This window comes from Alligator mississippiensis, chromosome 13 (genome assembly GCF_030867095.1).
Source record: "Alligator mississippiensis isolate rAllMis1 chromosome 13, rAllMis1, whole genome shotgun sequence".
In the NCBI taxonomy this organism is placed as follows: Eukaryota; Metazoa; Chordata; order Crocodylia; family Alligatoridae; genus Alligator; species Alligator mississippiensis.
This window is the reverse complement of record NC_081836.1, coordinates 25,839,300-25,866,411: the sequence shown is the minus strand read 5'-3', so window position 1 is coordinate 25,866,411 and position 27,112 is coordinate 25,839,300. Positions and strand designations below refer to the sequence as shown.

The 27,112-nt window shown below is 47.5% G+C and overlaps 1 protein-coding gene across 4 annotated transcripts; it reads left to right on the top strand.

Moving 5' to 3' along the window:
- Positions 1-229: 229 nt before the first annotated feature.
- ANKS3 (ankyrin repeat and sterile alpha motif domain containing 3) lies at positions 230-26,973 on the top strand. Of its 4 annotated transcripts, none has more exons than XM_014597448.3 (18): positions 230-305; positions 7,662-7,782; positions 8,557-8,737; positions 9,094-9,292; positions 9,493-9,614; positions 11,646-11,727; positions 12,766-12,901; positions 13,176-13,334; positions 14,506-14,631; positions 15,402-15,517; positions 18,905-19,084; positions 19,678-19,802; positions 20,226-20,367; positions 20,955-21,127; positions 21,858-21,943; positions 22,933-23,016; positions 24,434-24,526; positions 24,933-26,973. In XM_014597448.3, exons 3-17 carry the CDS (start codon positions 8,568-8,570, stop codon positions 24,514-24,516), a joined length of 1,983 nt encoding a protein of 660 aa, XP_014452934.1. In that variant the 5' UTR covers positions 230-305; positions 7,662-7,782; positions 8,557-8,567; the 3' UTR covers positions 24,517-24,526; positions 24,933-26,973. The 4 variants fall into 4 exon arrangements, 3 of the variants coding, with proteins under 3 accessions (XP_014452934.1, XP_019348671.1, XP_019348670.1); XM_019493126.2 differs by lacking the exon at positions 230-305 and adding an exon at positions 361-636; XM_019493125.2 differs by lacking the exon at positions 230-305 and adding an exon at positions 732-6,515.
- Positions 26,974-27,112: the final 139 nt, after the last annotated feature.

Here is a 27,112-nt window from a genome sequence, read left to right as displayed (position 1 = left end):
GATGTTTGTCTATACATGGCGATACTCTTCGAAAAATGGACATTGTCATCCTTTGCGGTCACTGCCAGAACTCCTGCTGCTTATACCTCCCTGCTAGGACCTAGCGCGGCGTGCATCTCATTGGCTAGCTCGAGCCCCGCCTTGCAGAACGGTTCTGTTCCATTGGCCGCGGGGGGCGGGCAGACCATGCGTTCCCGCGGAGCATCTTGGGACATGTGGTTCGCTCACAGGGAGGGAGGTTCAGACTCCCAGCGGCCTCCGCGCGGGCGGGGCGGCCGGAAGTGCGGGGTTTGTGCGGCGCTCAGGTGAGGGCGGATTTCGTGCGGGTGGGCGGTGGCGGGGAGCAGCACGAAGTGGCATCCGCGCGGGCTCCGCTTCCTCCTGCCCCCGCCCAGCGGGTCCCGGCCGCGTCCTTCCCGCTCGGCCCGGGCCGGGGCAGCTTAGACGCCTCTTCCCGCCTCCCAACAAAGCCCCGGCGGGAGGCGACGCGGTCTACCGCGGCACCGGACTGAGCTCACTTCCTCGTTATTTCAAGCTACCGTTGTCACTGCTGAGTGGGGTTTCTTCCTGTGTACGCCTGTTTGTAAGAGATCTGTTGCCAAAACATACTTGTGTTTATAGTGTTTGGGTCATGTGGTAAGTGTGATGGTTCAAGAAAAATGCTAGAGGCAAGGAAATTTGTTGGTGATATTTTATTGGAACAACTGTATAGTTGTGAGCGTCACTGCCCAGCTTTAGGGTTGCACTGTACTCTTCCTCTGCTTTTTTTCCTCAGATGGTTCAGGAAGGCAGGGTACAGTTGTACCCAGAAGCTTGTCTATGCCCATCCCAAATCTACAGCTGGTCCCGTGGATCATGGTAGAATCATAGAATCACAGAAATCACTCAAAGCAGGACCATCCCCAGGTAGATCTTAGTAGCCAAAGCTTTGTCAAACCAGGCATGAAAACCTTCCAAGGATGGAGATTCCACCACCTCTCTGGGTAACTTGTTCCAGTGCTTTACTACCCTCCTAGTGAGAGTTTTTCCTGATATCCAACCTAAACTTTCCTTGCTGAAACTTGAGACCATTGCTCCTTGTTCTGTCATCTGCCACCACTGAGAACAGTCTAGCTCCATCCTCTTTCCAACCTCCCTTCAGGTAGTTGAAGGCTGCTATCAAATCCCCCATCAGTTTTCTCATAAGCTTCCTTTTGTTTTTAAGCTCACCAAAGAGTTCTCTGCTGAGCCAAGCCGGTCACCTGCCATGTTTGCTATTCTTCCTGCACATCGGGATGATTTGTTTCTGTGCCCTCAGTAAGGTTTCTTTAGAATACAATCAGGTCTCCTCAACTCTTCTCCCACTCAGGCTGACCTCCCAGGGGATCCTGCCCATCAGTTCCCTAAGGGAGTCTCTGCTTTTCTGAAGTCCAGGGTCCTTACTCTGCTGCTCTCCTTTCTTCCTTTCCTCAGGATCCTAAACTCAAATCATCTGAACTCAGTCCTGGACTCGGTCATCAACAGATATCAGGGTGTTTGAAGTCCCCCATGAGAATTAGGAGGACTTCTGTGATTGGGATACTGCAACTAGCTGTCTGAAGAAAGCCTCATCTACCACATCTTCATGGTCTGGTGGTCTGTAGCAGACATCTACCACAATATTACCCTTGTTGCTCTCCCCTCTGACCCAAACCCAGAGACTTTCAACAGGCCTATCTCTAGTTTCATACTGGTGCTCTGAGCAATCATATGGCTCTTTTACATAAAGTGCAACTCCTCCTCCTCTTCTTCCCCGCCTGATCTTCCTGAACAGTTTGTACCCATCCATGACAGTGCTCCAGTCATGCGAGCTTCCACCAAGTCTGTTATTCCAATCCCACCCTAGTTCTGAGACTGCAAAGACTTCCAGTTCTTCCTGCTTGTTTCCCAAGCTCCATGCAATTGTGTACAGACACCTGAGGTTGCCCTGTAACTTGAGGTTACAGACACCTGATTGCCCTACTTGCTCATGAAGGACAAGTGGGCAACCACTTGCCCCCTCCTCCTTTTGTTTCTTCCAGGTCTCCCATTTTCATTACCTCAGGGCTTTGGTCTCTATCCCCCAGGAAACCTAATTTAAAGCCCTCCTCACTAGGTTAGCGAGTCTGTCTGCAAAAATGCTCTTCCCTCTCTTCATTAATTGGATCCCATCTCTTCCTAGCAATCCTTGAAAAAACATCCCATGGTCAAAGAAGTCAGTAACCTGGATTACAGCCTGCAGTGCACTGAAAAGTAACAATTGCAGTGTTCAGTTTAGACTGATTGACAAAGTCAGTTTACTGAGGGCACAGACACACTTGGAGAAGTTTTAAAAGGGGAGTGTTACAAAAGGGTAGCAGCTGATACATTCAAATTGTTAGGTGTAGACAACCAAAATGTAGCAAATACACTTCAACTTAAGGCTGGCTCCAGCAGTATTGAAGGATTTTGCTACATTTGTATCATTCCAGGCTTGTCTGCACCCACAGTGGAAAGTAACAGCTGCTGCCCTTTTGAAAGGCCTCCAAATGTAGGCATGTGTCCTACCCTGAGTGATTGTTACAATGTGATCAGTTGCGAAGGAGCTATTTTTTTGCAGAACCTGATAGGAATTAAGGTGATGCTGGATTAATGTTGCTGAGTTTAATGGATCTGGCAAAGCTCAAGGAGTGGTGAAATGTATGGTCATAGCACATACTTGAATAAAGGCACAGGCCAGTTTTGGCAGCCTCCAGATCCAGAACTGCAGGACAGAAGTCCTTTATGGGGAGAGAAATCTGCACAACTTCCTGTATTACATTGGCTTGGGGTTAGGAAATTGGAGGAGACTGAAGCTGGTTGAGCAGCTGCAGAGGTAGGTTAGAAGAGACTGATGAATACTGTGAACATAGTTTCATAGTTGATAGGGTTGGAAGGGACCTGAGCAGATCATCAAGTCCAACCCCCTGCCATGGCAGGAAAAAGTACTGGGATCAAACGACCCCGGCGAGGTGTCGTGATTCTGTGGTTTTAACCAGGCTTTTTTTTCCTGAACTGAATGTCTCCAAACTCTTCCCACTCCCTCCATCACAATCTGTAAAGCACCTATACAGGAGGGCCCTGCCCTTGGTTGACCCTAAGCACTACTGTAATAGACATGATTGAGGCCCATGGCACATGTTCATTTAATAGTGTATTGGGATCCGTTCCTTTATTCCAACAACTGAACCTTCCGTCATGTCACATGTGCTGAGCAGGAGGCACAATTTTGGGATCAGGGTTTGAATCCTGTTCCCAGGCTCCCCCTGCACAGCCAAGTAGGAAGCTTGGGTGCCTGATGAACCAGCGTGGTCCTGGGGCTGAGACCACTGGTCAGATGATTAGTAGTCCCAGCCCCAGGACTACACAGTAGTGTCAAACTTGCTCTGTTGTGGTCCTGTGGCTGGGATTGACAATCAGCTGATTCTGCACCAGAGCCAGTCCCAGAGCAGCTGGAATCAGGCTGCATGGTTGGGACCTGAAACCAACTGTAAAATTACAGTATTATACATTTTGTGGAATAATTTTGTGGTTTATTTCCTTTTTTATCATGCCATTAATTGTATGAATGTGTGGCTGACATACTATTTAAGACGTGATTAGCTGGTCTTTTTGAGTTCTTTACAACAAAATAATTGTTTTAGTATTTTCATGTTGTGAAAAATGAGTGAAAACTGAGAGCCAGCATTTTCTAAGGGTCCCTTGAATCTGAAAAGGTTGAGAACCATTGTGATTCTTAACATTTTTAGTGTCAAGGGACCCCTTAAGTGTAATGTCTTCCAGGGGCCTAATAGTGATGAGCTGAGGATGAGCAGGGAGAGTGGTGACATGCAAAGCTAGAGCAATGTGAAAGAGGTATGAAGCAGAGAGAGTTGTAAACTAAAAGATTTGGTACTGGAGATAAATGAGTCCTTGTCCTTTCACAAGAAAAGGAAATGGTTATTGTTTGTTCCAAAATTCAGATTAAGAAGTAAGACCACAAATACTGAGGCAGCTGAATCAGGTTACTTTAATAAAGAGTCAAGTACATACATTAAACTCCCTTAGGCCAGGAAATTAAAATTAACTTCAGGTAGTCATGAAATTATGCTTCCTTTAACTAAGTTGCTGTAAATGGTACAGTGAACAAATTGAAAGAACAACTGGTATGTGTATTTGTTTGAAGTATGCTAATGAATTCCCAGGCTTCGCAGACAGAATTATTTTTTAGACATTCGATTTCATTGACATTCAGAGTGGAAGGGACCCCGGAGGATCATCGAGTCCATCCCCCTGCCCCAGGGGCAGGAAGTCAGCTGGGGTCATAGGATCCCAGCAAGATAAACATCCACATTTCTCTTGAAGGCGTTCAAAGTGGGTGCTTGAACCATCTCCAGCGGCAGGCTATTCCAAACCTGGGTGGCTCGGACAGTAAAGAAGTTCTTCCTTATGTCTAGCCTGAATCGGTCATGAAGGAGTTTGTGACCGTTCAATCTTATCATCCCTTGGGGCGCTTTGGTGGACACCCCTGATAAACTTATAGGTGGCCACCAGATCGCCCCTGAGCCTGAGCTTTTCCAGGCTGAAGAGTTCCATGGCTCTCAGCCTCTCTTCATAAGATCTGTTTTCCTGACCTCTGATCATGTGCATGGCTCTCCTCTGCACTCTCTCAAGCGTCTCCACATCCTTTTTGAATTGTGGAGCCCAAAACTGGACGTAGTACTCCAGCTGCAGCCTCACCAAGGCCGAGTACAACAGAAGAATGATGTCCTGGGATTTGCTTGAGAAGCACCTGTGGATGCAAGCCAGTGTTTTGCTCACTTTACTAGCCACAGTATCACATTGAAGGCTCATGTTCATCTTGTGGTCAATCACGACCCCCAAGTCCCTTTCATCTGTAGTGCTAACTAGAGTAGCACTGCCGAGCCTATAACCATGCTGCAGGTTTTTCTTCCCAAGGTGGAGAACCTTGCATTTTTCAGTGTTAAACACCATCAGGTTTTCATCCGCCCATTTCCTGAGCCTGTCAGGGTCTGCCTGGATCACCCTCCTGTCCTCAGGTGTGAATACTTTACCCCAGAGTTTGGTGTCAGAAGCAGACTGGCCAAGTTTGTCGATGACACCAATGTCCATATCACTGATGAAGGAGTTAAATAGTATAGGCCCTAGGACAGAGCCTTGAGGGACCCCACTGGTCACAGTGCACCGCGACGATTGACTTCCGTCAACCACCACCCTCTGGGTCCTACCGCAGAGCTAATTCCCCAGCCAGCGGATCATGGTAAAGCTGAGGCCACAGTTAGCCAGTTTTGCCAAGAGGTGATCATGGGATACCAGATCAAAGGCTTTTTTTGAAGTCAAGATATATGACATCAATCTCTTCTCCCTTGTCCAGGTGATGGGTCACCTGGTCGTAAAAGGAAATAAGATTGGTCAAGCAAGACCTACCCGCAACAAACCCGTGCTGGCTATCCCTCAGGATATTGTCGTCAGCTAGTCTGTTAAGAATGGCCTCTTTGATAATCTTTTCCAAGATCTTCCCCAGGATAGAGGTCAGGCTGATAGGCCTGTAGTTTGCCAGACCTACTTTCCTCCCTTTCTTGAAGATAGGCACAACATTGGCCTTCTTCCAATCTTCAGGCACTTCACCAGAGCGCCAGAAGTTCTCAAAGATCTGTGCCAGGGGCTGAGCTATGATGCTAGCTAGCACCTTGAGTACCCTGGGGTGTAAACTGTCAGGACCGGCTGACTTGAAGGTATCCAGCCTGTCAAGGTGTTCCTTTGCAGGATCAGCTTTGATGGAGGGTAAGGAATCTTCCTCACCCAGGCATCCCTGTCCCGCAGTGGGCAGGGGCGTCCCATGGGTCTGGTGAAAAACTGACACAATGTACCCATTTAACAAGTTGGCTTTTTCCTGGGCATCTGTTGTCAGTTGTCCCATCTGGTTTAACAGGGGTCCAATGTTTCCCTTGCTTTTCCTCCAGCTCCCCACATATCTAAAAAAGGACTTTTTATTGTCCTTGATACTTGTAGCTAGCTAGATTTCTGTGACAGCCTTGGCTTTCCTGGTTTGCTCTCTGCAGGTCCGGACCAGTGCAGAGTATTCCTCCTTGGTGGTGGTTCTAAGTCCTCCATCCTTTGTAGGTCTTCCTTTTAAGACGCAGGAGGTCCACTAGTTTGTGGCAGAGCCAAGGGGGCTGCTGTGCCCTTTTGCTGCCTTTCCTCCGAGACGGGATATTCTTTGCTTGTGCATCCAGGATCGCTCCCTTGAGGAGCAACCACTCGTCCTGAACTCCCCTCTGCTTTGGGTTGTGTCCCTTTAGGGCCTCACTGACAAGCCTCCTGAGCTTGTCAAAGTCAGCTTTCCTGAAGTTGAGGACTCCTGTATTACTGACTGACTTGCCAGCTTTACGGCAGATGGTGAAGACAATCAGCTCATGGTAACTGTCACCCATCTTCCCTTCGATGATTACGTCGCTGATTAGGTCGACCCTGGTTGGCAGTACCAGCTTTGATGGAGGGTAAGGCTCTCATCGTCCCATAGACTTCCTGCGTCAGATAGAGGTCATCCATGCACAAGAGAAAGCTATACCACCACTCGGATTTGGCTGAGTGCTCCTCCCATGAGATGTCTGGGTAGTTAGTCTCCCATGACAACCATGGACTGGGAGCATGCAGCCTCAGCCAATTCCCTGGCAAACTCCTGGTCAAGGTCTTGACCCTGTGTAAGGGGCACGTAGCTTTCCTTGACAGAGAGAGCTACACCTCCGCTCCTTTTGTCCACTCGATCCCTCCTGTACTGGGTTTAGCCATCTATACCTGTGGTCCAGTCATGGGTGGAGTCCCACCAGGTCTCCTTTATCCCTATGACATCATAGTAATTTGCGTTTAGCAGGAGGACAAGTTCCTCCTGTTTATTCCCCAAGCTCCTGGCATTTGTGTATAGGCACGCAAGTGTACCCTTTGGGGCCCTTGCCTTGCTTACAGTTAGTTCCAGGGCTGGGGCAGGGGTGGGATCCCTAGAGTGCCTTAGACTGCTAGCTTTGCAAGGGTTGCTCAGTGGGCCAGCAGTGGTGGCAGTCTCTCCATCCCCCGGCAGGCTTAGTTTAAAGCCCAGTGGAGCAGGTCAGCCAGTCTGGCTGAGAAGAGCCTCCTCCCCAGCGGAGAGAGGTGGAGGGCCGTCCCTTCCCAGCAGCTCACTGCCTCTCTCTCCAAAGAGCAGGCTGTGGTCATGGAAGCCAAAGCCTTCCTGGCTTGCTGAGGTAGTAACACTGAAAATAGCTTCCTTATGACTGACAACATGAGGAGGTGCCAACTTTGTTTAGATGATATTGCTATTTTTGAAATGTATCTTGGTGCTTGTCATTCCTTATGCTTGTCCCTTAATTTAAGCAGGGCTACATTGCTCTCCAAGGTAAACATTTCTAAAATAGCCCTTCTTCCCAATGCATCTTTTTTTTTCTTTTTAAATTATAAATCTGGCCCCTCCTGTACAGGGCTGCACTTCATCTCAGTGCTTAATAATGTTTAAAGCTTAGTCTTGGCACATATACTCAAAAGCTGTCCTAACCATGTTTTAACTGGAAGAGGAAAGGAACAAAATCTCATTGGCTTGAAAACTTTTTAAAAGATGGTTTCTTAACATAATTTGTCATGGTGTTTTGTAGAGTGTCCTTGACCCAAAGAGAGTACTGAATTAAAAGGCTTTGTCTGTGGAGGTTCTTCAGCAACATTTCCTGTTTCTCAGGACAGCTTTCCTGGCCACAGAAGGCAGAGGAGGAGATCAAGGTAAGAGTAGGAATTCTAGTGATATATTTCTGACACAGGAGCACCTCCCAAGCCAAGGGGTATGCCTGACCTCCAGAGCCAAACAGAGGTGTCAGACTCATCTGGCTCCATGGGCAAGATGGAGGGTCCCTGAGCTATCCTGCAGGCTGTACTAGGACCGACTTCCTTGTTCAGCACCTTTAGCACTAGGTTCAGCCTGTGCATTGCACACAGCACGTGTTGGCCTTAGAACTCACTGTGCAAGCAGCATGTGGGGTCAGCACCGGGTGTGGCCTGGCCACAGCATACAGGCTGGATCAGCACTGCAGGCATCATGGGGTCAGTCTGGGGCAGTGCCCCAGTACCCTTTGCCCAACCCATGTGCTGCATCTATCCCAAGGTTAACACAAACTGCATGCAGGAATGGGCTGGCCTTGAGCAAGGCAGGCAGCACAGGTGGCCAGTTCAGGGTGTGCACTTGCATGTGACACCCTGCCAGCCTGGACTTTCATGCTAGTTCCAGCTCAGCCCAATTCACTCTAGCCCCAGAACCAGTGCACGGGGCTGGTCTGGTGGGGTGCTGCATGCAGCACATGACCTGAGACCAATACCCTGTGCTGTGTACAGGGCACATGGGGCTGCTGTGTGGGGCCAGTCCTTTGACCCATGGGCCAGATCATATGGAACCACAGGCTGGATCTGGTTCACAAGCCACATGTTTGACACCCCTGCATTACAACATTTGTAGAACATTGAAATCAGTAAACTGAGCACTGTTTTATTTTGGTCCTTCAGGACTCAGAGTGATGTCAGAACTCAGTGATGAAGCCAGTGAATCAGAGCTGCTAAGCCGCAGCCTTTCCATGTGGCATGGCGTAGGTCAAATGCTGTGTCGAGAAGAATTGGATATTCCACTGGATCTACACACAGCCTCCTCCATTGGCCAATATGAAGTGGTTCAGGAATGTATTCAGCGGTAAGGAGCTGGGGGGGCACAGCTGACTCAGATTTTATTTCTAGATGACTGTAGTATAGGGATCTATACTAGAACAAGGGCATGTTGCTGGGAAGCTGGACAGTAGCAGCTCTGTGCTCAGTGGAGGGTGACTCCTGGGACATATCTGTCCTGGGGAAATTAACCCCAAATTCCCACTGATTCAGCCACAGTGGGGTTAGAACAGGTGAGAACTTTAGTGTGGCAAACCCACCAGTACTAGTCTTGTTTTTAGCTGCCATACTAGTAAAAATGATAATTGCTACAGGAGACTTGGCTGTACTACAACCCCATCTGGTCTGAACACACTTTCAGCTGATTTCTTCTCTGTTTTTTAGAGGAGATGCAGATTTGAATAAGAGAAACTGTGGTGGCTGGACCCCGCTGATGTATGCCTCCTACATCGGCCATGATACAATTGTGCACCTTCTGCTGGAGGCAGGAGTGAATGTAAACATCCCAACACCAGAAGGGCAGACTCCACTCATGCTGGCCTCCAGTTGTGGCAATGAGAGTGTTGCCTATTTCCTCCTCCAGGTGGGCATTCAGTAATTACCACTGAAAACTGAAGTTGTGTTATTTAAATGTAAGAAGAATGGGCTCCATGAGCAGTTATAACAGAACTGTAAGATCAGTGCACTGTTGTAAATTCAGGTTCCTGATGGGGGTGCAACACAGAGGGGCAACAGCTCACAGGAGAGGTGATGCAGTAAAGAGCATTCTCTCTTCTCTTGAAGCAAGGTGCAGAGCTGGAGATGAAGGATATTCATGGCTGGACTGCCCTTTTCCATTGCATCAGCACTGGACACCAACAGATGGTCAAATTCCTATTGGACAATGGGGCTAATACCAACTGCAGGTAAGAAACCTAATAGTTCTCATCTCAGATATCTATAATTTAAAATTTGTACACTGTAACTTAGTTTATGAACATGTTCAAATGCAGCAGAGCAGAGGAAGAACATATGTTCTATTTCCTCCTCCCCTCTAACGCCTTAAGGAGATGAGCTTCAATGTACTATCAATGTCATCCTTGCAGTAAGTGTAATAAGCATAGTGCCACGTAAGTTGAGGAGTGGAATCTGCCTGCAGTACTACATCTAAGTCAACATCAAGTGGAATTTTGCTACTTGTTCCATTATGGGCTGATCTTTATGAAAGTAAGAGAGCATCAAAGCTTGCTCCTGACTTAATTTGTACTCTGCTGCCTGCCCTGATTAAGCTAGTGCTTGTGTGCAGATCCTGCAGTCTTTGGGTATTCATACATACCATGTTGCTTTCATGTTCTTCTGAGAATGCTCTGTTGGTAATTTGCTTATCAAACACGCTGCTTGGTATGTGAAGGTTATTTCTGCTTTATTCATTAATTCCCAATATTGCCAACTTCCAAAATGAAGACCAGATCTTCAGCTGGTATTAATCACCATTGCTTTGAAGTCATAGAGGCTAAACCTGTTCACCTAATCTACCCTTTAATCTCTGCTAATAGTTGTACTGATTGAGACAATTTATTGCAGCCAGCCTTTTTTTTCTAGATGAGTTTTGTTGGACTAGGAATGATGCATTTCTAAGCACAACCCCATTTCCTTGATATTTATTTTTCCTTTGAAAGATGCATGTATTTTATGTAAATGGATATTTCCAGGTTCAACTTACATATTGCAGCAAATATTTTTTGCATTTGAATGTTTTTAAATAATTGTCAGTGGCTAGACTGGTAATTACTGGCGTTTGTGGAGTTCAGAGATGGTATAGCTTTGCCAACAAAATCTTTCTGTGTGTGTACACTGTCTATAGCAGGGGATGATAAGCACAGACTTGTGTCACAAGAAGAAAAGGTTTTTTCATGCCTCTTTGTACCATATTAGAGGTCACAGAGATGAAACCTGCGGAGGCCTATGATCTGGCCTATGGTGCTGCCTGTGGTTCTCAAACCAGCCCCATGTGCTACGTGCAGCACACACTGACTCTAGTCCTGTATGCTGCATACGGTGGGTGGAGCTGATCTGGTGTGTGCTGCATGCAGGGCTGAGCAGCATGTGGAGCTGGTCTGGGGCAAGTGCCATGCAGGGCCTGCATCTGAACAATCCCACTTGCCACATGCATTGGCTGGCTCTGTGTGCTGCCCATAGCCCACATGCCAGTTCCAGCCCTGCATTCTGTGTGGAGTATGCATCAGAGTGGCTCCACATGCCACATCCACCCTCAGAGCCAGATAAGTTTGATAGCCCTGTACTATACTAACAGCTATTGGTACCTGGCAGCAGGATGTAAGTGTTTAGTTAAACATTAACTCATCCTCTTTTGAGTTCTAACTGCTCTGCATACCAAAGATCAAGTGTAGCATGAAGTTCATTCTCAGCAACCAAAAATTTACACTGCTTATGTAAAAGGTACATATTAAAATATGTATGGGCTCAAACCAAGAACAGCATATGAGACAGATGGGTGTGTATTGTATGTGGCTATGACTTTGCAGATGTCAGTCACCTTTCCTGCTGACTGCATTGGGGATGGACTTGACCATCATACTTAGCTGATGGCAGAAACAGGAAGTGCCCTGGTAGAACATGCCAGCAACATTAAATAACACTTTTCTTGTTCAGCTTACTAAACAATACTTGGCTGCATGTGATTTTTTTTTTTTTTTTTTTTTTTTTTTTTTTTTTTTTTTTGGTGAAGAATTAAAGTTAATTTGCTGCTGGTTAAAAAGTCCTGGACAATAAAATTCCCTGAAGATTAGTCAAGCCAGGGTTTAAATCCTGCCTCTGTGTTCACTGGGGGCATTCTGATCTTCCAGTCTCTGTTGATGATGTTTGACTAACAGATTATATTACATCTTTAATTAGTCCTGTCTCCACTGCATGGGCTTATTCTCTTTGTTATGCAGAGAGCCACTGTATGGATATACTCCTCTGATGGAAGCAGCTGCTTCTGGCCATGAGAGAATTGTCCAGTATCTTCTCAATCATGTAAGTGTCTGCTCAGTCCTTAGTAAATCCTAGAATGGGGGGGTTCAGACATGCAGTAGGAGAATACAGGATGTTGGGACATGAATCCTTTCAGGGGTGTCATGTGTTTTGGTTGCTCCTCTGCATTATAAAGTCCCTTCTGTTTTGAGATCCCAGTCTGCTTGGAGTGGTGTTACATTATTTCCAATATTATTACTAAATAAGAAGAGAGAGATCTCAGGGTTGGTTCTAGACTGTCTAATCTAAGCAGGAATGTAATGGACTCAGTATAGCAGCTTCTCTTACCATGCCTATCCCCTTCATTTGTCATTTGTCTTTCATTGTAAGCTCTTTGTGCAGGGGCTGTCTTTTTCCAATGTGTTTGCACCTTGCGCAGTCTGGAGGACCTCATTCTAGCCAAGGCTTCTGGAATCTATAATCCTTTCTAAACTGGGCAATGATATTAATGCCATGGTATCTTGAGTGCCTGGATTATTTCAGTGACAAATCATGCAGTTAAACGAACCTTTTAATAGATTTTTTTGCTAAGACAAGCCATAACACCAGTTAGATATGATCTAGCCACTCCTGAAGATTGTTTTGGACTGGCCTGTGTGCATACTGTGTCTAATAGGCATCTGCAACCTTTCTGTTAGTGCCTTTGAATATACAGTCCACTTAGCCTCTGCCAGCAGTGACCTGGTCTTACGTTTAATTTGTCCAGTGTGTTAAAGAAGGATGCAGCAATGAAAATACAACTAGGAGTAAAAGCAAGCTAGTTTCCAGATGGTGGTGGCAGTGTTATTGGGCAAATGGAATGCTTTATAGGAGAAGGAGGGGACTGACAGCAGGTTCTGAGATGGAAGATGTGCAGGTTCATCCATGAATCTGGAGTGATTTTACCAAAGTGAGCCTGTGCTTCCTGACATATCTTTAAAAAGACAGAAACAAAAGGAGAGAGGGATTGATGGGACAGGGAGGTTCTTTGATTCCTTTGAATTCTGCAGGTGGTGCCTCTTCAGTATGAACATGACAAGTATACATATTGCCTCCCTAAAGGGTGTGAAAGTAGATGTGAGAGATAATACTGGAACCACAGCACGGACACTGGCCATGAAGTATGGACACATGAAGATTGTGGGACTGATAGACCTTCACACAGCCCCTGTGCCCAAGGTCTTCTGCAGGGGCCCAGGTAACTGAGACATCTTTCTGTGTGCGCATATTAAGGGAAAATGCGTGAAGGGGAAGTGATTTAAAGAAGACATACAAATGTGAAAAGGATCCTGGATGCTAGCCCTTCCTGGGTTTGAGATGCATGGCAACAGCAAACTTCTGATGTAGGCAGCCATTGGTTACTCATTGCTTTCTTTCTGTTTCATTCAGTGTTTTTAATGAGACAATAGCAAATAAAACTCATGGGTGGTTAAGTTTTTCCATGAAGCTAATGGTCTGTTTTTGGACTGTAGGAAAATATGAAGATCTGAGCTCATCAGATGAATCATGCTCTGTGCCACAGAGACAAAGACCTGTTCGTAAGACCAAGGGCCCTAGCATCCATGAGGGGCCCCAGGCTTTGGCTAAGATAACAGCGGTTGGAATTGGAGGGAAGAAGCAATCTCGATATGGTGAGCATTAGTCGGGAAATCTAACTTGGATATTCTTTCCTGACCTCCTCAAGGTGCTGTGCTATCACAGTGCTGTTGTTACAGTATCAACATTTCCTTGTCCCTTCTGTTTGGACTTTCCTGCTTTACTCCCCCAGCCACAAACAAGCTGTCTGCCTGAACAAACTGCTGTCATTCAAAGGTTTGTAAATCAGCTGGCTGTAACAGACAGCCCTCAGCTGAGCCTTGGGGTCAGGGAAGGCGTCAGCAAGGGTAGATGCTAATGAGTGTTTTGCTTATCTGAAAATGTTTTGTGATTGTCCTCTCAATTAATGCTCCCTCTCAGACACTTGAGCACAGCCTCTGTCCTTCACAAGATAAAAACTAAGAGTCAGGGAGAGATTTGCAAGCTAGTGAGGGGCAAAGATTAGTCTGGTCAGACACAGGATTGTTGATGCAGAAATTGCTCTTGGACCAGTCAAGCAGAATCTTACAGACTGCCAGAAACATTTGCTTCTGCCATAGAAATGGTAGTGGCAAGGGTGTATTGGGCGAGAAGGACAGATCTGATTTGAATATTAACTCCTCGGATTCACCTATTTTGATGTTCTTCTGGCTAGGAAGAAAATAGTTTAGTGTATGGTACCTCCTTTTGGCAGAGAGGTGATATTCCCACTGCAAATGTACTTACATGTCTATACTGACCAGTATTGAAGTTTCAAAGGATGCTGCCAGAGTGTTGACACCAGTTGTATGTCCAGTGGAAGCTCATATGGCATCTTTCCAAATTGTACATGGCTTAAGGGAGGATCTTCAGTAACTCTGCTTTCAGGAGCAGAAATTTTCACCCATAAAGTCTAGTGGCAGAAAGGAGAAAGTACTTCAGGCTCACTTTGCCAAAGGTGTGTATACTGCAGGGCTTGTTACTATGTGAGACTGATATAGTCAGAGCAGCTAGCACTGATTAGGTGTGTATCTGCAGCTGTTCTCAAATGGAAGTAGCTGGCTTCCCTGTTCCTGATAATGCCGGGAACTGTTCAAAGGGGAATAAAATTTACCATTTAAAATGTAGTTTCCTTCCTTAATGATTAAATTGGACATTTGCTGGCAGCTTCATTCATTGTGTGAATGTTGTGTCTGGTAGAGCTGCACTCTCACCCCTTTGCTGTTCAACTCTATCTCTTGCACACAGAACAGGTCCCTCTTCAGGGCTATGTTACATTTAATGATGATGGCAGCTTTGAAGGAGAGGCTCTCCGGTACCGGGATGTCACCTCTCCAATCAATGAACAGGACGTGGAGAGCAGTAGCAGCAGGGGTATGTCACAGTCTCAGGGGAGGGTGGGGATCCATAGGTGATTTAAGTTTGAGAATGGACCAAATATAAGTTTGAATATTTCCTTTGCAGTCTCCCCTGGTTTTAGGAAGGCATCTTTCCCCTACCTTCTCCCATATCTGCATCTCAAATAATAGTCCCTTGTGTAGGAATCCTGAGCTGGCATAGCATTGGCTCCCTCCTGCCCTCTTACAGGAGAGTGAATTGCCTCAGCCTGGGGGTTGCACTAGATGACCCCAGGAGGTCCCTTCCAGCCCTGCTTCTCTGATTTTTATGATGAGAGTGAGTTGCCTACTGGGAGGAGCAAGGAAGGGAAGCGTGAGTAAAGGGCTAGCTCTTGGCTTATGGAAGAATTGGAGGGAAATGTTTGTCTTCGTGTTTTGACCTCATGTCGTGACCTTAGAGTAACCACTCCTGGATGTTTGACACAAAAGACCACACCTGATGGCAAAAAGCCAAGCACCAAGAACAGCTTTGACACATGGGGGCAGCAGCAAATTCCAGCTGTTGCCATACCACTGGTGCAACTCTGCAGCTGCAGTAGTTGTTTCCACTCCCCCTCCCATCCCCACCAAGTTGGTACTAGAGTGGCTGCCCTGGTCATCATACCCTAGTTATGCTACTGCTTAATTAGTGTAGTCATTGTCTCTGTAAGATGAGGTGATTCTTTCTCAATTCACTGCAGATGGTAAGGGCTGTGGTGGGATGAGGAGAGAAAGTAAAACTCTTTGTTGTATCCTTTTCCTTTCCAGAAGAAAACATGTGCTCCACAAGAAACTTGACAACAGTCAGAAGCAGCAGCAGCAGCAGTGAATGTCTGGCCAAAGCCCTTGGGGTGAGCAGTGAAGGGTCGCTGGAGAGCAATGAGGTGAGGCTTTTGTCTAGTCTCATCTTGCCCTGCTTTTTACCTCACCTTAGGTAGGCAGAACATGAATCAGGCACTGCAACCACAACCCCCCTGCCAAGGCTGTATATCTGACATGAAACTGTGGTTCCTGAGGATGGAGATGTTGCAGGGCAGCAGGGTGAAAAGAAAGCTTCTAAACCTGCCTAAATATAATAGAAAGGGGCAAGTCATTTTGTTCAGTCCTGATCCAGCTGTCTGTCAGATGCCCAAGTCCTTTCCCTGTACAGTTATATCTTGATGGGCAGGAACTCTCCAACTGCGACACTTTCCTTTTATCCCAGCTCTTGTGCTTCCTCTGGAACCAACTTCCAAGGAAAGTAGTGCTGGCTCCTACCTTGGGGGTCTTTAAGAGGAGGCTTGATAATACCTAGCTGGGGTCATTTGAGCCCAGTTTTTTCTCCTGCCTACGGCAGGGGGTTGGACTAGAAGATCTGCAAGGTCCCTTCTGACCCTGCATCTATGAATCTATGTATAGACACTAGTGGTGTCTCTCAAATGACTGAGCGGCTTTATAAACAGGAAAGAGAGTGATTTAGGGTAAGATTTTTCGAAAGCATTTAGGTCCTGTTGATTTTTTTTGGTGAGATTTGTGCTTCTAAATTGTGTAGGTGTTTCTGGGAACTTTTAGCTTAAACAAGTGGAAAGTTCTGGGAGCCCTGTAAATGATAGAAGTATGTGTGGGAATACTTTCGTTTGCACAGGTTTAGACTTTCCCCATCAGCCCACCTGTGTAGGTGCCCTGGCCTATAACCTACCTGGTGTGTACCACAGGAAATTCACTAAAGGTGCTGCTGCCTCACTGACAACTGTTTGTAAATCCCAGGAGAACTCGATGGGTGGGGGGTGGTCAGAGATGAGCATAGAACCTTCACTTCTTATCTCAGCAAGAGTGAAACGAACAACTGCAACCAGCAAGTCCTAATTCCATTCCGTTGTGATTCTTTGTGTTGGGCCAGTTAAGCATCTGAAGGGCAATGATTTTGAGTGCTAAACAACGAAATTTCATAAACAGCCACTTATGCACCACAAACATGTCCCCTTTAAATTATGGAATGAATGGAGAAAGGGAAACCAGTTCTTGTTATGTGTGGACTTAAGTGGCTCGTTTGATGCTGGATCTCATTAAATCTTGCCAGACTCACCCAAAGCAAGCTACTTTCATGGTGAATGCTATCAGCAGCATCGAAGTCCAAGCACTCGTTTCTTGGCCTCTGCAATGGAGAGGCCATAGAAGTGAGTGAAAGTCTCTGCCTCCTCCTTGGAGAAGATTGAGATTCAGTTTGGCCAGTTTGATTTTGAGGACTTTCTTGGGGCCTCATACAAATAGCATTTTTGTCCAAAAATAAGTTCTTGTCATGATTGTTTAGCCTCCCCAGGAAATAAGAGCTTTGTGACACATGCTGGCAGGCTAGTTTGTTCTTTCCAATCAACCTCCCTTCCCTTCACTGCTGGGCTCTAACTGGTGCTATCTGACCCATGTCTCTGTGAGCACTAAAATTCAGTATAACTTTTAAAATCTCTTTCCTCAAGTACCATGCTCTGATCAGACATGAGCAAGCCAGAAGGGAAGTCTCCTATATCAAACTCTGATAACTGTGTAATGATAAGTATTGATGGAATTTGGAAAGGTGACACAAGACAGAACATCAGTTGGAATTAAGGGAGCAGAATGACAACATTACTTTGGGGTACAGCTGATTTGTTTATGATGAATGATGAGACCAAAAGGAGTTGTCCAGGAGTTTGAGCGCCTGTGACATTTTTAAAGCTAGGTTCTAAATCTCTTGTAGTTTCATAGTAGGTAGGGTTGGAAGGGACCTGAGCAGATCATCAAGTCCGACCGACCCCCTGCCATAGGCAGGAAAGAATGCTGGGGTCAAAAGACCCTGGCAAGGTGTCTATTTAGCCTCCTTTTGAAGACCTCCATGGTAGGAGCAAGCACCACTTCCCTTGGAAATTGGTTCCAAATCCTAGCTGCCCTGACTGTGAAGTAGTGCCTCCTGATAACTAGCCTGAATCTACTTTCTGTCAACTTATGGCCGCTATTCCTTGTTACTCCCAGTAGTGCTAGGGGGAACAGGGACTCTGCCATTGCCTGCTGGTCTCCCTTGGCCAGTTTATAGACAGCCACCAGATCACCTCTCAGCCTTCTCTTGTGGAGACTGAACAGGTTCAGGTCTCAGCCTCTCCTCGTAGGGCCTGCCCTGCTGCCCCCTGATCATGCGAGTGGCCTCCTTGGACCTGCTTGTGATGCATCTGTGGATGCATGGCAAGGTGCGGTTAGCCTTCCTGACTGTGTCCCCACGTTGGCAGCCCACGTTCAACTTGGAGTCTATAATGACTCCGAGATCCTTTTCTGCCTCTGTGCTGATGAGAAGGGAGTTCCCCAGCCTGTACATATGCTGCTGGTTCTTCCTCCCCAGGTGCAATACCTTGCACTTGTCAGTACTGAATCCCATCCTGTTCTCATCCGCCCACCCCTGTAACCTGTCTAGATCTAGTTGCAGCCTGTCCCTCTCTTCTAGTGTGCCCACTTCTCCCCACATCTTAGTGTCATCTGCGAATTTGAACAAGGTGCTTTTCACCCCTTCGTCCAAGTCGCTGATGAAGATGTTGAACAGTGCAGGCCTGAGGACCGAGCCCTGGGGAACCCCATTGCCCACATCCCTCCAGGTTGAAAGTGACCCGTCCACTGCCACTCTCTGGGTGCAACCCTCCAGCCAATTGGCGACCCATCTGACTGTGTAGGCATCGACACCACAGTCTCCTAATTTTTTAATGAGAATGGGGTGAGAGACTGTAGAGGGGGACCGATTGTAGGCTTGTGCTGCATGAGTATGTTATAGTTAGGCACCAGGGGGGCTCCTTAGTTCTTAGAGCTGCTTCCGCATCCCTTTGCTGGTCAAAGGATTTGACATTTCTTTGGACTTCAGTATGTGGTATCTGATTTCATTTGCAAGCCAAGAAAAAGGGAGGTCCCATTTTGGAGCAGTCAGTGCAGCATTCTCAGCTGCCATCCCAAGACTGGAGTCTTCCTAGGCTCTGGTTTTCCTATCACTAGCTCTTGCTAACAAGAAATTTGGTCTTTACTAATCATGTACTTGGATTTTTTCTGCCTTGGTGAAAGTTGCATGATATTGACCTTATTAATATGAATAAGACTAAGTATCATGTTTCTACTGAAATCCCTTGACAGACCTTGCCTGAAGTCAGACAATAAGATGGAAGTGCAGCCCTGGACATTCTTACGTGCTACTTCACTCCCTAGGGATACAGTCCCCTGTAGTATTCAAGATAATTCTATACGTTGATCCTTTGTCGTTCAGTTTGCTGCTTGTATTTTGACAGGACTCTGACCATGCCAAAAAGCTCTCCAGTCGGAAGCAAGCAAAAAGCTACACAAAGGTCAAGACCCGTTACAGCAGCAGTGACAGCCAGTGGTCGCACAGCCCTGGAAAAGCCGGAGCATCTAGTCAGCAATGCATGGTCCATAACCTCCCAGAGCCTCCTGCCTACACAGGGCCCCAGGTAACAGCCACAGGGGGAGCAGAATCTCCTTGCTGCAATGGGGCAAGAATGCATATGCCACTTATAAAGGTAGCTCTGTCCTACAATTCCAGACTAGCCACCCAGATGGTGCTTGTTGCCAAACTTGCTAGTTCCAATGCACTTAAAACAAAGTAGCTACTTTTACATAGAAGGGCTTAGTCAGATATTGCTCTCCCTGATCACTGTGGGTCCCAGAGCTGCTAACCACAGCTCTTCCAGCCTTTTTTCTGGTCCCTATTAGTCTCCCAATTTCAGTGCACCTACACTAGATCCAGTGTTAATAATAAACCATTCATGTCTGACACAACTCTGTCTGCCTAATGATGTTGTAGTGGTAGGTTGAGGAATACACTCTTTAGTGAGCAGGAAGACAGATGTGTGTGTATGTGGTGCCATTCTTTTCCATTCAACTCTGGACAGTGCTGAGGAAGTTATGAAAGTGAACAGAGCCTAATAAAGTGAGGGAGCAGCAGGTGTTTGTGCTGGACAATAGCTGTTTGCCTCTTGTGCTGAGGAGTTAGGGTTCCTGTTCTCCATAGGCCTGCTAACCTGTTTGTTTTGGCTGGCTGCAGGATTTGGCAACATTTCTGGAGCAGATTGGGTGCCTGAAGTACCTCCAGGTGTTTGAAGAACAGGATGTTGACCTCCGTATCTTTCTGACCCTTACAGAGAGTGATCTGAAGGAAATAGGCATCACGTAAGTCTATGTGGTGTAATCCCCCCCGTGGCACTGACCTGTGGGTGAGTCAGGAGAGTTTAGCTGCTGAGTTCTCTTTCCAACCTCTCTTTTCCCATCCAGTGTTTTGCTAGTGTCCTTCAGTTTCTTGCCCTTCACCACCATGCTGTTCTAACCTGATATCCTCTGCATTTCTACCAATGCAATTTAATCCTGACCTGCAGGAAGCCTTGGTCTTCTAGCCTTGTCCCCTTGCACAATTCAAGCAATGGCCCTGTCAGTCTTGTTCAGAGGTGCCCAAATTACTGAATATTGATGGATTTTTGCTGCCTCTAAATGGCCACTCACGGGTGTTTTGATGGGCCTGAGCAATAAAGACAGGAGCTTCTGAAGCCAGGTCCTTGAGAATTATTGCTATTTAGTGCTTGTTGCTTGTCTCTCCAGTCTGTTTGGACCCAAGAGAAAGATGACATCTGCCATTGCTCGATGGCATAGCAGTGCCCGGCCACCCAGTGATGCCCTAGAATTAGCGTATGCAGATCGGCTTGAGGCTGAAATGCAGGAGCTGGCCATTCAGTTGCATAAGGTAAGAACCATGGCTCTAGGCTCACAGGACAGAGAAACTGTCTGTGGGCCAGCTGCCAGTGTTAATACTGGCTCAGAAGCTTGTGTCAGACAGTTAAAGTGAACAGTAAAATAGTTTGCGATGCCTCTTCGAGGCAGGTAGTTTTGGGGGAAGAAGCTGAGTGTTTCCAGTGTCTGGTCCAGGGGCAGAAAAGGTCACATAAGCCTTGATGCTGATTCTGCACATCTTTAACCTTTTATTTTCAGTTCTGGTGGGGATGCTGATCATTCTTCCTGATCATTGTCCACTTATGCTAAGGTTGGGGCACTCACTTTGCAGAAAGTCTGTTCCAAGTGGAATCATGAAAAGCAGGGCTGGCCTTGCTTTTGAGTGACCACAGGTTAAGGTGTATGGGGAAACTTGTCTGGTTTCCATCTCACCAGTAACTGGGTTTCTGGTGGGCTGGAGATATTTGCCAGGGTCCTTTGTGGCTCCATATACCACTAAAGCAGAAAGCTCCACTGGTATTTCAGCAGAAGTCAGGCATCTGTTTTCAGTGTACAACATTCCTGTTTCGGTCCCTCTTCTTCCACTCTCTTCTGCTATAGAGATGTGAAGAGGTGGAAATGATGAAGGGACAGGTGTCCCAGGAGCAGGAGTTGCGCGCTGTGGTTGAGAGCTGTTTGATGGAGCGAGATATGGCCTGGAATGATGTCCAGCTTCAGCTGCAAGAGGCACAGGCCATCACGAGAGATGTTGGGGTCTTACTAGAGCAGATCAAGTAAGTAGTTCCAAGGAAAATGAAGAAGGGGCCTACCCCAGGGAAGCCATCCCGATGTTCCCATCCACAAACAAGATCATCAGTCTAGTAGTTGGTGTTGACATTGGTCTTGCCATTTTAGTTCACCTTCCAATAAGAGGAACAGGAGCAGGGAAGTTTGCTTTACCCATAATCAGGAGAGCTGAAAACTTGCTCTGTTTTTTTTAAGCAAAAGCTGTCTAAGGGCCTGTCCACACACAGAAGGTTGCACTAGTTTAAGTGAAGGGATTTGAACACCAAACCATTGTAGCTTTGTGTGTAGATGCTGGGTCTGAACCTGCTGAGTCCTGGCTTAGCTTTACATCTGTGTTACAAAGGTGCCACACTCGTGTGTGGATCAGGCTTGAGTATCATGCAGACTTTGATAGCCCCTAGCTTAGGCCTTCTCCTGCTCATCCCTGCCCCTCCTCCTCTTCTTCCCCTGTAGCTCCTCTGTGGATGGGGCAAAGATAGCTGGGGAGATGGACGAAAATCTCAGGCACATCTTCCGCAGCCTGGGAAGGAATGAAGAGCAGTTTGTAACCCTGTGAGTTGCCAAACTGAAGAAACGTTTCCTCTCAGTTAATTGTGATCCCTTGGCAACCCAAGCAGGTATTTACAGGGCATAGTAGTGGCTTCTGGGCCATGCTGGCATGGTGTTTTCTAGGAGTGGCCATGTGCCTTACTAACAGGGTTTTGTCCCATTTGGCAGAGCCTGTCAGACTGAGCTGTCCTCCCGGCTGAATCAAGAACATGTGGCTAGCAGGAGGCTGGAGACAAAGGCACAGCTGAGAATGGGTGAGTGCAGAAGGCTCGGGTGAGAGGGGCAGAGCCATGTGCTGCCCTGGCTCTGTATAGTTACAGGGCTACATGAAAAAGATAGCAAACACAAAATCAGACTAAGCAAAAAATACAGTTACTGGAGTAAGTATAAGAGGTGCCTTAAAAAAGGTGCCTTTTTAGAACTGAGAGTGCAACTAGTGAGTGTCTCTCAAATGGCTGAGCAGCTTTCTAAACAGGAAAGAGTGATTTAGGGTAAGATTTTCCAGAGCATTTAGGTTCTGTTGACTTTGGTGAGATTTGTGCTTTTAAACTGTGTAGGTGTTTCTGGGAACTTTTATCTTAGACAAGTGGAAAGTGCTGGGAGCCCTTTAAATGTCTGTATTGATGGAAGAATGTGTGGGAATACTTTTGTTTGTGCAGGTTTAGACTTTCCCCATCAGCCCACCTGTGTAGGCACCCTGACCTGGCATAGTATTAGTCCACCTGGTGCGTACCACAGGAAATTCACTAAAGGTGCTGCTGCCTCACTGACAACTGTTTGTAAATCCCAGGAGAATAACAGGTTGGGGGGGGGGGGTGTCAGAGATGAGAGTAGAACCTTCACTTCTTAACTCAACAAGAGTGGAATGAGCAACTGCAACCAGCAAGTCTAATTCCATTCCCTTGTGATTCTTTGTGTTGGACCTATTAAGCATCTCAAGGGCAATAATTTTGAGTGCTAAGTAGCAGAATTTCATAAACAGCCACTCATGCAACACAAACATTCCTTCAAATTATGGAAGGAATGGAGAAAGAGAAACCCCAGTACTTGTTATGTGTGGACTTAAGTGACTCGTTTGATGCTGGATCTCATTAAATCTTGCCAGACCCACCCAAATTGAGCTACTTTCATGGTGAATGCTGTCAGCAGCATTGAAGTCCAAGCCCTCATTTTTTTGGGCCATGCAATGTAGAGGCTGTAGAAGTGAGTGCAAGTCTCTCTGCCCTTTATCTCTCTCTCCCAGGTCTTGAAGAATGGCCAGCTTCCTTGAAATCCTTGAGCTTGCCTGAGCTGTCAACTCTCCTAGAGGAGTGTGTGGGAGAAATGGGTAAGATGGATGGTGGTCTTGGGGCTCTTGCTGGGGACCTGTGGCATGTCTTCTGCTTTGGGAAAAAGACCTTCTTGGGTAGAGTTTTTGCAGTGTGACCTGTATTGGGGTGTAAGCCTGCTCCCCTTTACGATCCAGATGGGACTCTTTATACTCTTGGTGCTGGTGTGAGTTCCTTTTTGTATATTTTTCCTGCTGCCACAGCAAACCACACTGCACCTGTTTGAGAGCAGACCTTGGACAGCTCCTCTCTTTTTCTCTTTTTGGGTATCCCATCTCCATTCTTATATTCCCCCCTCCCCAGTCTTGTGTTGCAGAAGCCTTAATCTAGCCAGTGAGGCCCCCCTGGGGGCTCCCTTCAGAGCTGGTGGGAGCCACCATCATACTCACCACAGGCAACATGCTGCTGCACTCTGCCTTGCCCTGGCAGTGAGCTTATTGCCTACACAGTGCTACCCTGCAGCAGCCTCTTTCAAACAGAGTTCTGGCACTTTCCCCTCTCCTGGTCCCAGGTGCACTATTCCTCCCAGGGCACAGGTCTTCTACCCTGCTCCTTCAGCCCAATCCCTTGCCATCAGTGCCTGTATGTTTTCTGTGCAGTGATGGGGCTGCTTTGCTCCTTCTGTTCTTCTTCATCTTTCTTCTCTGTAGAACATGGCTTGTTGTGCCTGACACTTCTCTCACTGTCCCCAAGCAGCATGTCAGGTGCTAGGAATCCAGCGACAATGCCAGCTATCACTCTGCAGCAAGCCTGCCTTCCTGCCAGGGGGAGTACTGGTCAGGACCTTAAGATTATCCCCAACTCTTCTCAAACAAGCCCTAGACAATTTCTTCCTGGCACTGGGAGGGGGGGGGGGGAAGACTCCTTTCTTATGCAGAATGCCATCTGTAAGCTGTCCCCCACCCAGTGGTGCCAGAGCAGCCTGGGGCTGTGCGGCATTTGAACCCATGGCTTTCTGACTCCAGTGCATGCCAAAAAGCTACTAGAGACTTTTTGCACATCAGCCATAATTACTCTCCTCAATAACTGTCCTGTGGCCCTTGCCCCTCTTACAGCCAGGCACCTCAGGGTGGTTCTGTGGCTCCTGTGTCACCTTGTGAGACAAGAGTAGCTTTTTCCTATGCGGCCAGAGAAGCTGACTGGGACATAGTCTGCTTTTTCCCTGCTCTGTCCCCTGCTAATATGGCTGTGCTGGAGAAGATTGTTTTCCCTAATTGCCCTCACTTTCTCCTGTACAGCAAACTATGCAGCTGCCTCTCAGGGGTCCCTGTACCGTTCTCCTAACTGGAAGCCAGAGGAACAGAGGGAGGGGCTGGGTTAGAGAGACCCAAGAATAGAGTGGCCTGACTCCACATCTTCCTTGACTTGCGTTGTCTGGTGTGGTAGGTAATGGTGGGTTTTCTCTTTGGTCCATAGGGAAAGCCCTACAGTCTGTGACTCAGAACCTTACCAGGCTTCAGGACCAGGGGCGGAACAAGCAGAACTGGCCAGAGCCCTAACAGAAGAATGGTGAGTGGGGGCTGGGATCAATGTCAGTGTCTGTCAAAGGCTGCTGCCTCCCTTCACTTTCCTTTCTGTAGCTCTGCCTACATGCTTCCATCCAGATCTGAAAACCTCTTGAGGGTCATTGCAGTCAGCTTGAGCGTTTCAATAGGCCCCTTAAAGTTCCTCACATGAACTGCTGCAAAACCTGTTCCCAGCTCCCGTTCCTCTGCTCCTAGTGAAGAGTTAATTTTCCAATCTGCCCTCCCTGGTTGGGGCCTTCATAGATTCATAGATGCTAGGGTCAGGAGGGACCTCAGTAGATTAAGTCTGACCCCCTGCTTAGGCAGGAAGGAGTGCTGGGGTCAGATGACCCCAGCCAGATGCCTATTCAGCCTTCTTTGTAAAAAGTGCCTGTCTCCTTCCCCTGCAGGAGTTCTGACGTCGGGTGACTGTTCCACCCGGAAGCTGAGTGAGTCTGGGAGAATGAGCACGTGGGCTGGTCCGACAGTACAGATCCTTTCCTCTCTGAGAGCGCAGAGGGAAGTTGAGGAGGCAGCAGGTGCCTGGAGGATGGTGTTGATCAGCTGGGAGTATGCTTCAGAGAGCAAGAGACAGCAGAGAAGAGGAGTCATGTGAGCAAGCAACCCCATAGTCCCAAGACAGTTGCTTTCCTCATGCCAAGAGTTAGTGCATTAGCTGAAACTTTGAGAATGGAGGAGTCAGTTTGCCTCTGGCCTCTCCTGGAGACCCTACCTACTTTGCCATTCAGGGTCATGTGATTTTGAAGAGCTAACTATAGTCAACCAGCCAGATTTTCCCACCTTCCCCACACTTCTCTGAACCCTTGTAACACTTCCCTCTGCTGTGTGATATCTGCCAGGAGCTGCCCCAGGAAATGTACGTTGAGCAGCAGTGGAGGCTGGACCAGTGTTGGCTAATGGGTGCAGCCCTAGAGGTTGAAGGAGCCAGAGCTTCTCAGGCCATTTCAAGAGTTTGGCCTGCTTATTGAGGCTTGTACAATCTGAAGCAAAAGCCTTTGTCCCTGCCCAGTTACCTTAAGGAGTAGGATCCAGTAGCCCATATTCTGTGTTGTGCAGCTCTATTCTGTTAAGAGCTGCTTCTTCCATCAGACTGCTGTGGCTAAACTATTAGGCTTCTGCCTCCATGGATGTCAGTTTTAATTTATCTGCATCCTGCTAGGCCCATGCACTCCCTCCTTCCCTATAAAGAGCTGCCTGGGTGCCCCCCAGGCAGTGGGGCCTGACATGTGCCCTTGATTTTTCTCTCAAGCTTAAAACAGCCCATGTGACTCCTGGGTTAACTCTTCAAGAGGGCAGCTGTGAGAGGTGCCTCCATGCTCCCTGCCATGCTGAGTTAGCCTACTCCCAGAGGTTTCAGACACAAACAGCTTCCCCTGCTGCTATAACACAGACCCCTTGAAAGTGTGCCCAACGTGCGAGTTAGAAGCACTGCAAGGAGGTAGCATCTACTGCTCTTGCCTGCTGTGAATTCAGGCCTGCCCTCTATGCACTTGTGTGTGACAGGTGCTTAGTCATATTGGGCATTGGGAGCAGGGGTCTCAGCCTTGCACTGGGCACTGTAAAATGTCCCTCTCTGGTCATATTCTGACCATTGGTCTCACAACCCATCCCTTCCAGTGCTGGCCTTAGCTAAGGCTGTTTTCTGAGTCCTCACTCTCTCCTCCAACATCAAGAGTGCCCATCTTGAAGGATCACTTCCCCACACTATAAAATCTCCTCTTCCCTCCTGTGAGAACTAAGAACTTGCCTTCACACCTGCCTCAGCCTTGGGCTCCTGTTCTTGTTCCACGGGCTGGGAGGTGCAGTGGAAAGCAGTTACATCTCTTTACTCTGCTCTCATGCAGGCTGGAAGTGGGGTAGATAGGCTCTCTGAGCCACGAGCACAGAAGTGAGGAGAAACAGAACAGGGCTCTCTGAAGAGCTGAGCAAAAGAAACCTTCCTAGCCTGCAGCTCTGAAAATGCTGCAAGCCTTCAAGCACTTCCCTGCAGTATGCCTTTTGATGCCAGGCATCCCTCTAGAAGGCACTTTCTTCAGTATCTGTCCTTGCATCTCAGAAGCTGGGACTTCTCAAAGAGCAAGTGGGAACTCCATTAGCAGACGCCACAGAAGGAGACTGCCTGCACTAGGTACTTAACCCAACCTCCAACACCCACATGCTGCTCTGTTCCTTGGAGATGTCTGGCCTCCAGCTTGTCTGTAGCTAGAGTTGCTGTGGTTGCCAGTTGCTCCAGGAGCTGGTCCCCACCTGTATGCAGGCTCACAGGGCTCAGTGTGACTTGTTTCTGTGAGGTGACTTCCAATACTGTGCAGTGATTTGTGCCTTGACTTTGTGTGCATTGCCAAGCCTCTGGCAAAAGACTGTAGCCCTGCTGCGGGACGCTTACAATGCAGTGGTTGTTCTTAACTGATAAAAGGGAAGGATGCTGGATTTTTTTTTACAGTGGATCTTGACTACAAACAAGTGCAAACTCTGACCCCATCCTTTGGGCTGGGACCACCCTCCAGTCAGCTGCCTGTTGCCATAGAGAGTGGGCCCTTCCAGTTGGCTGCAACCCTACTCTGCATGC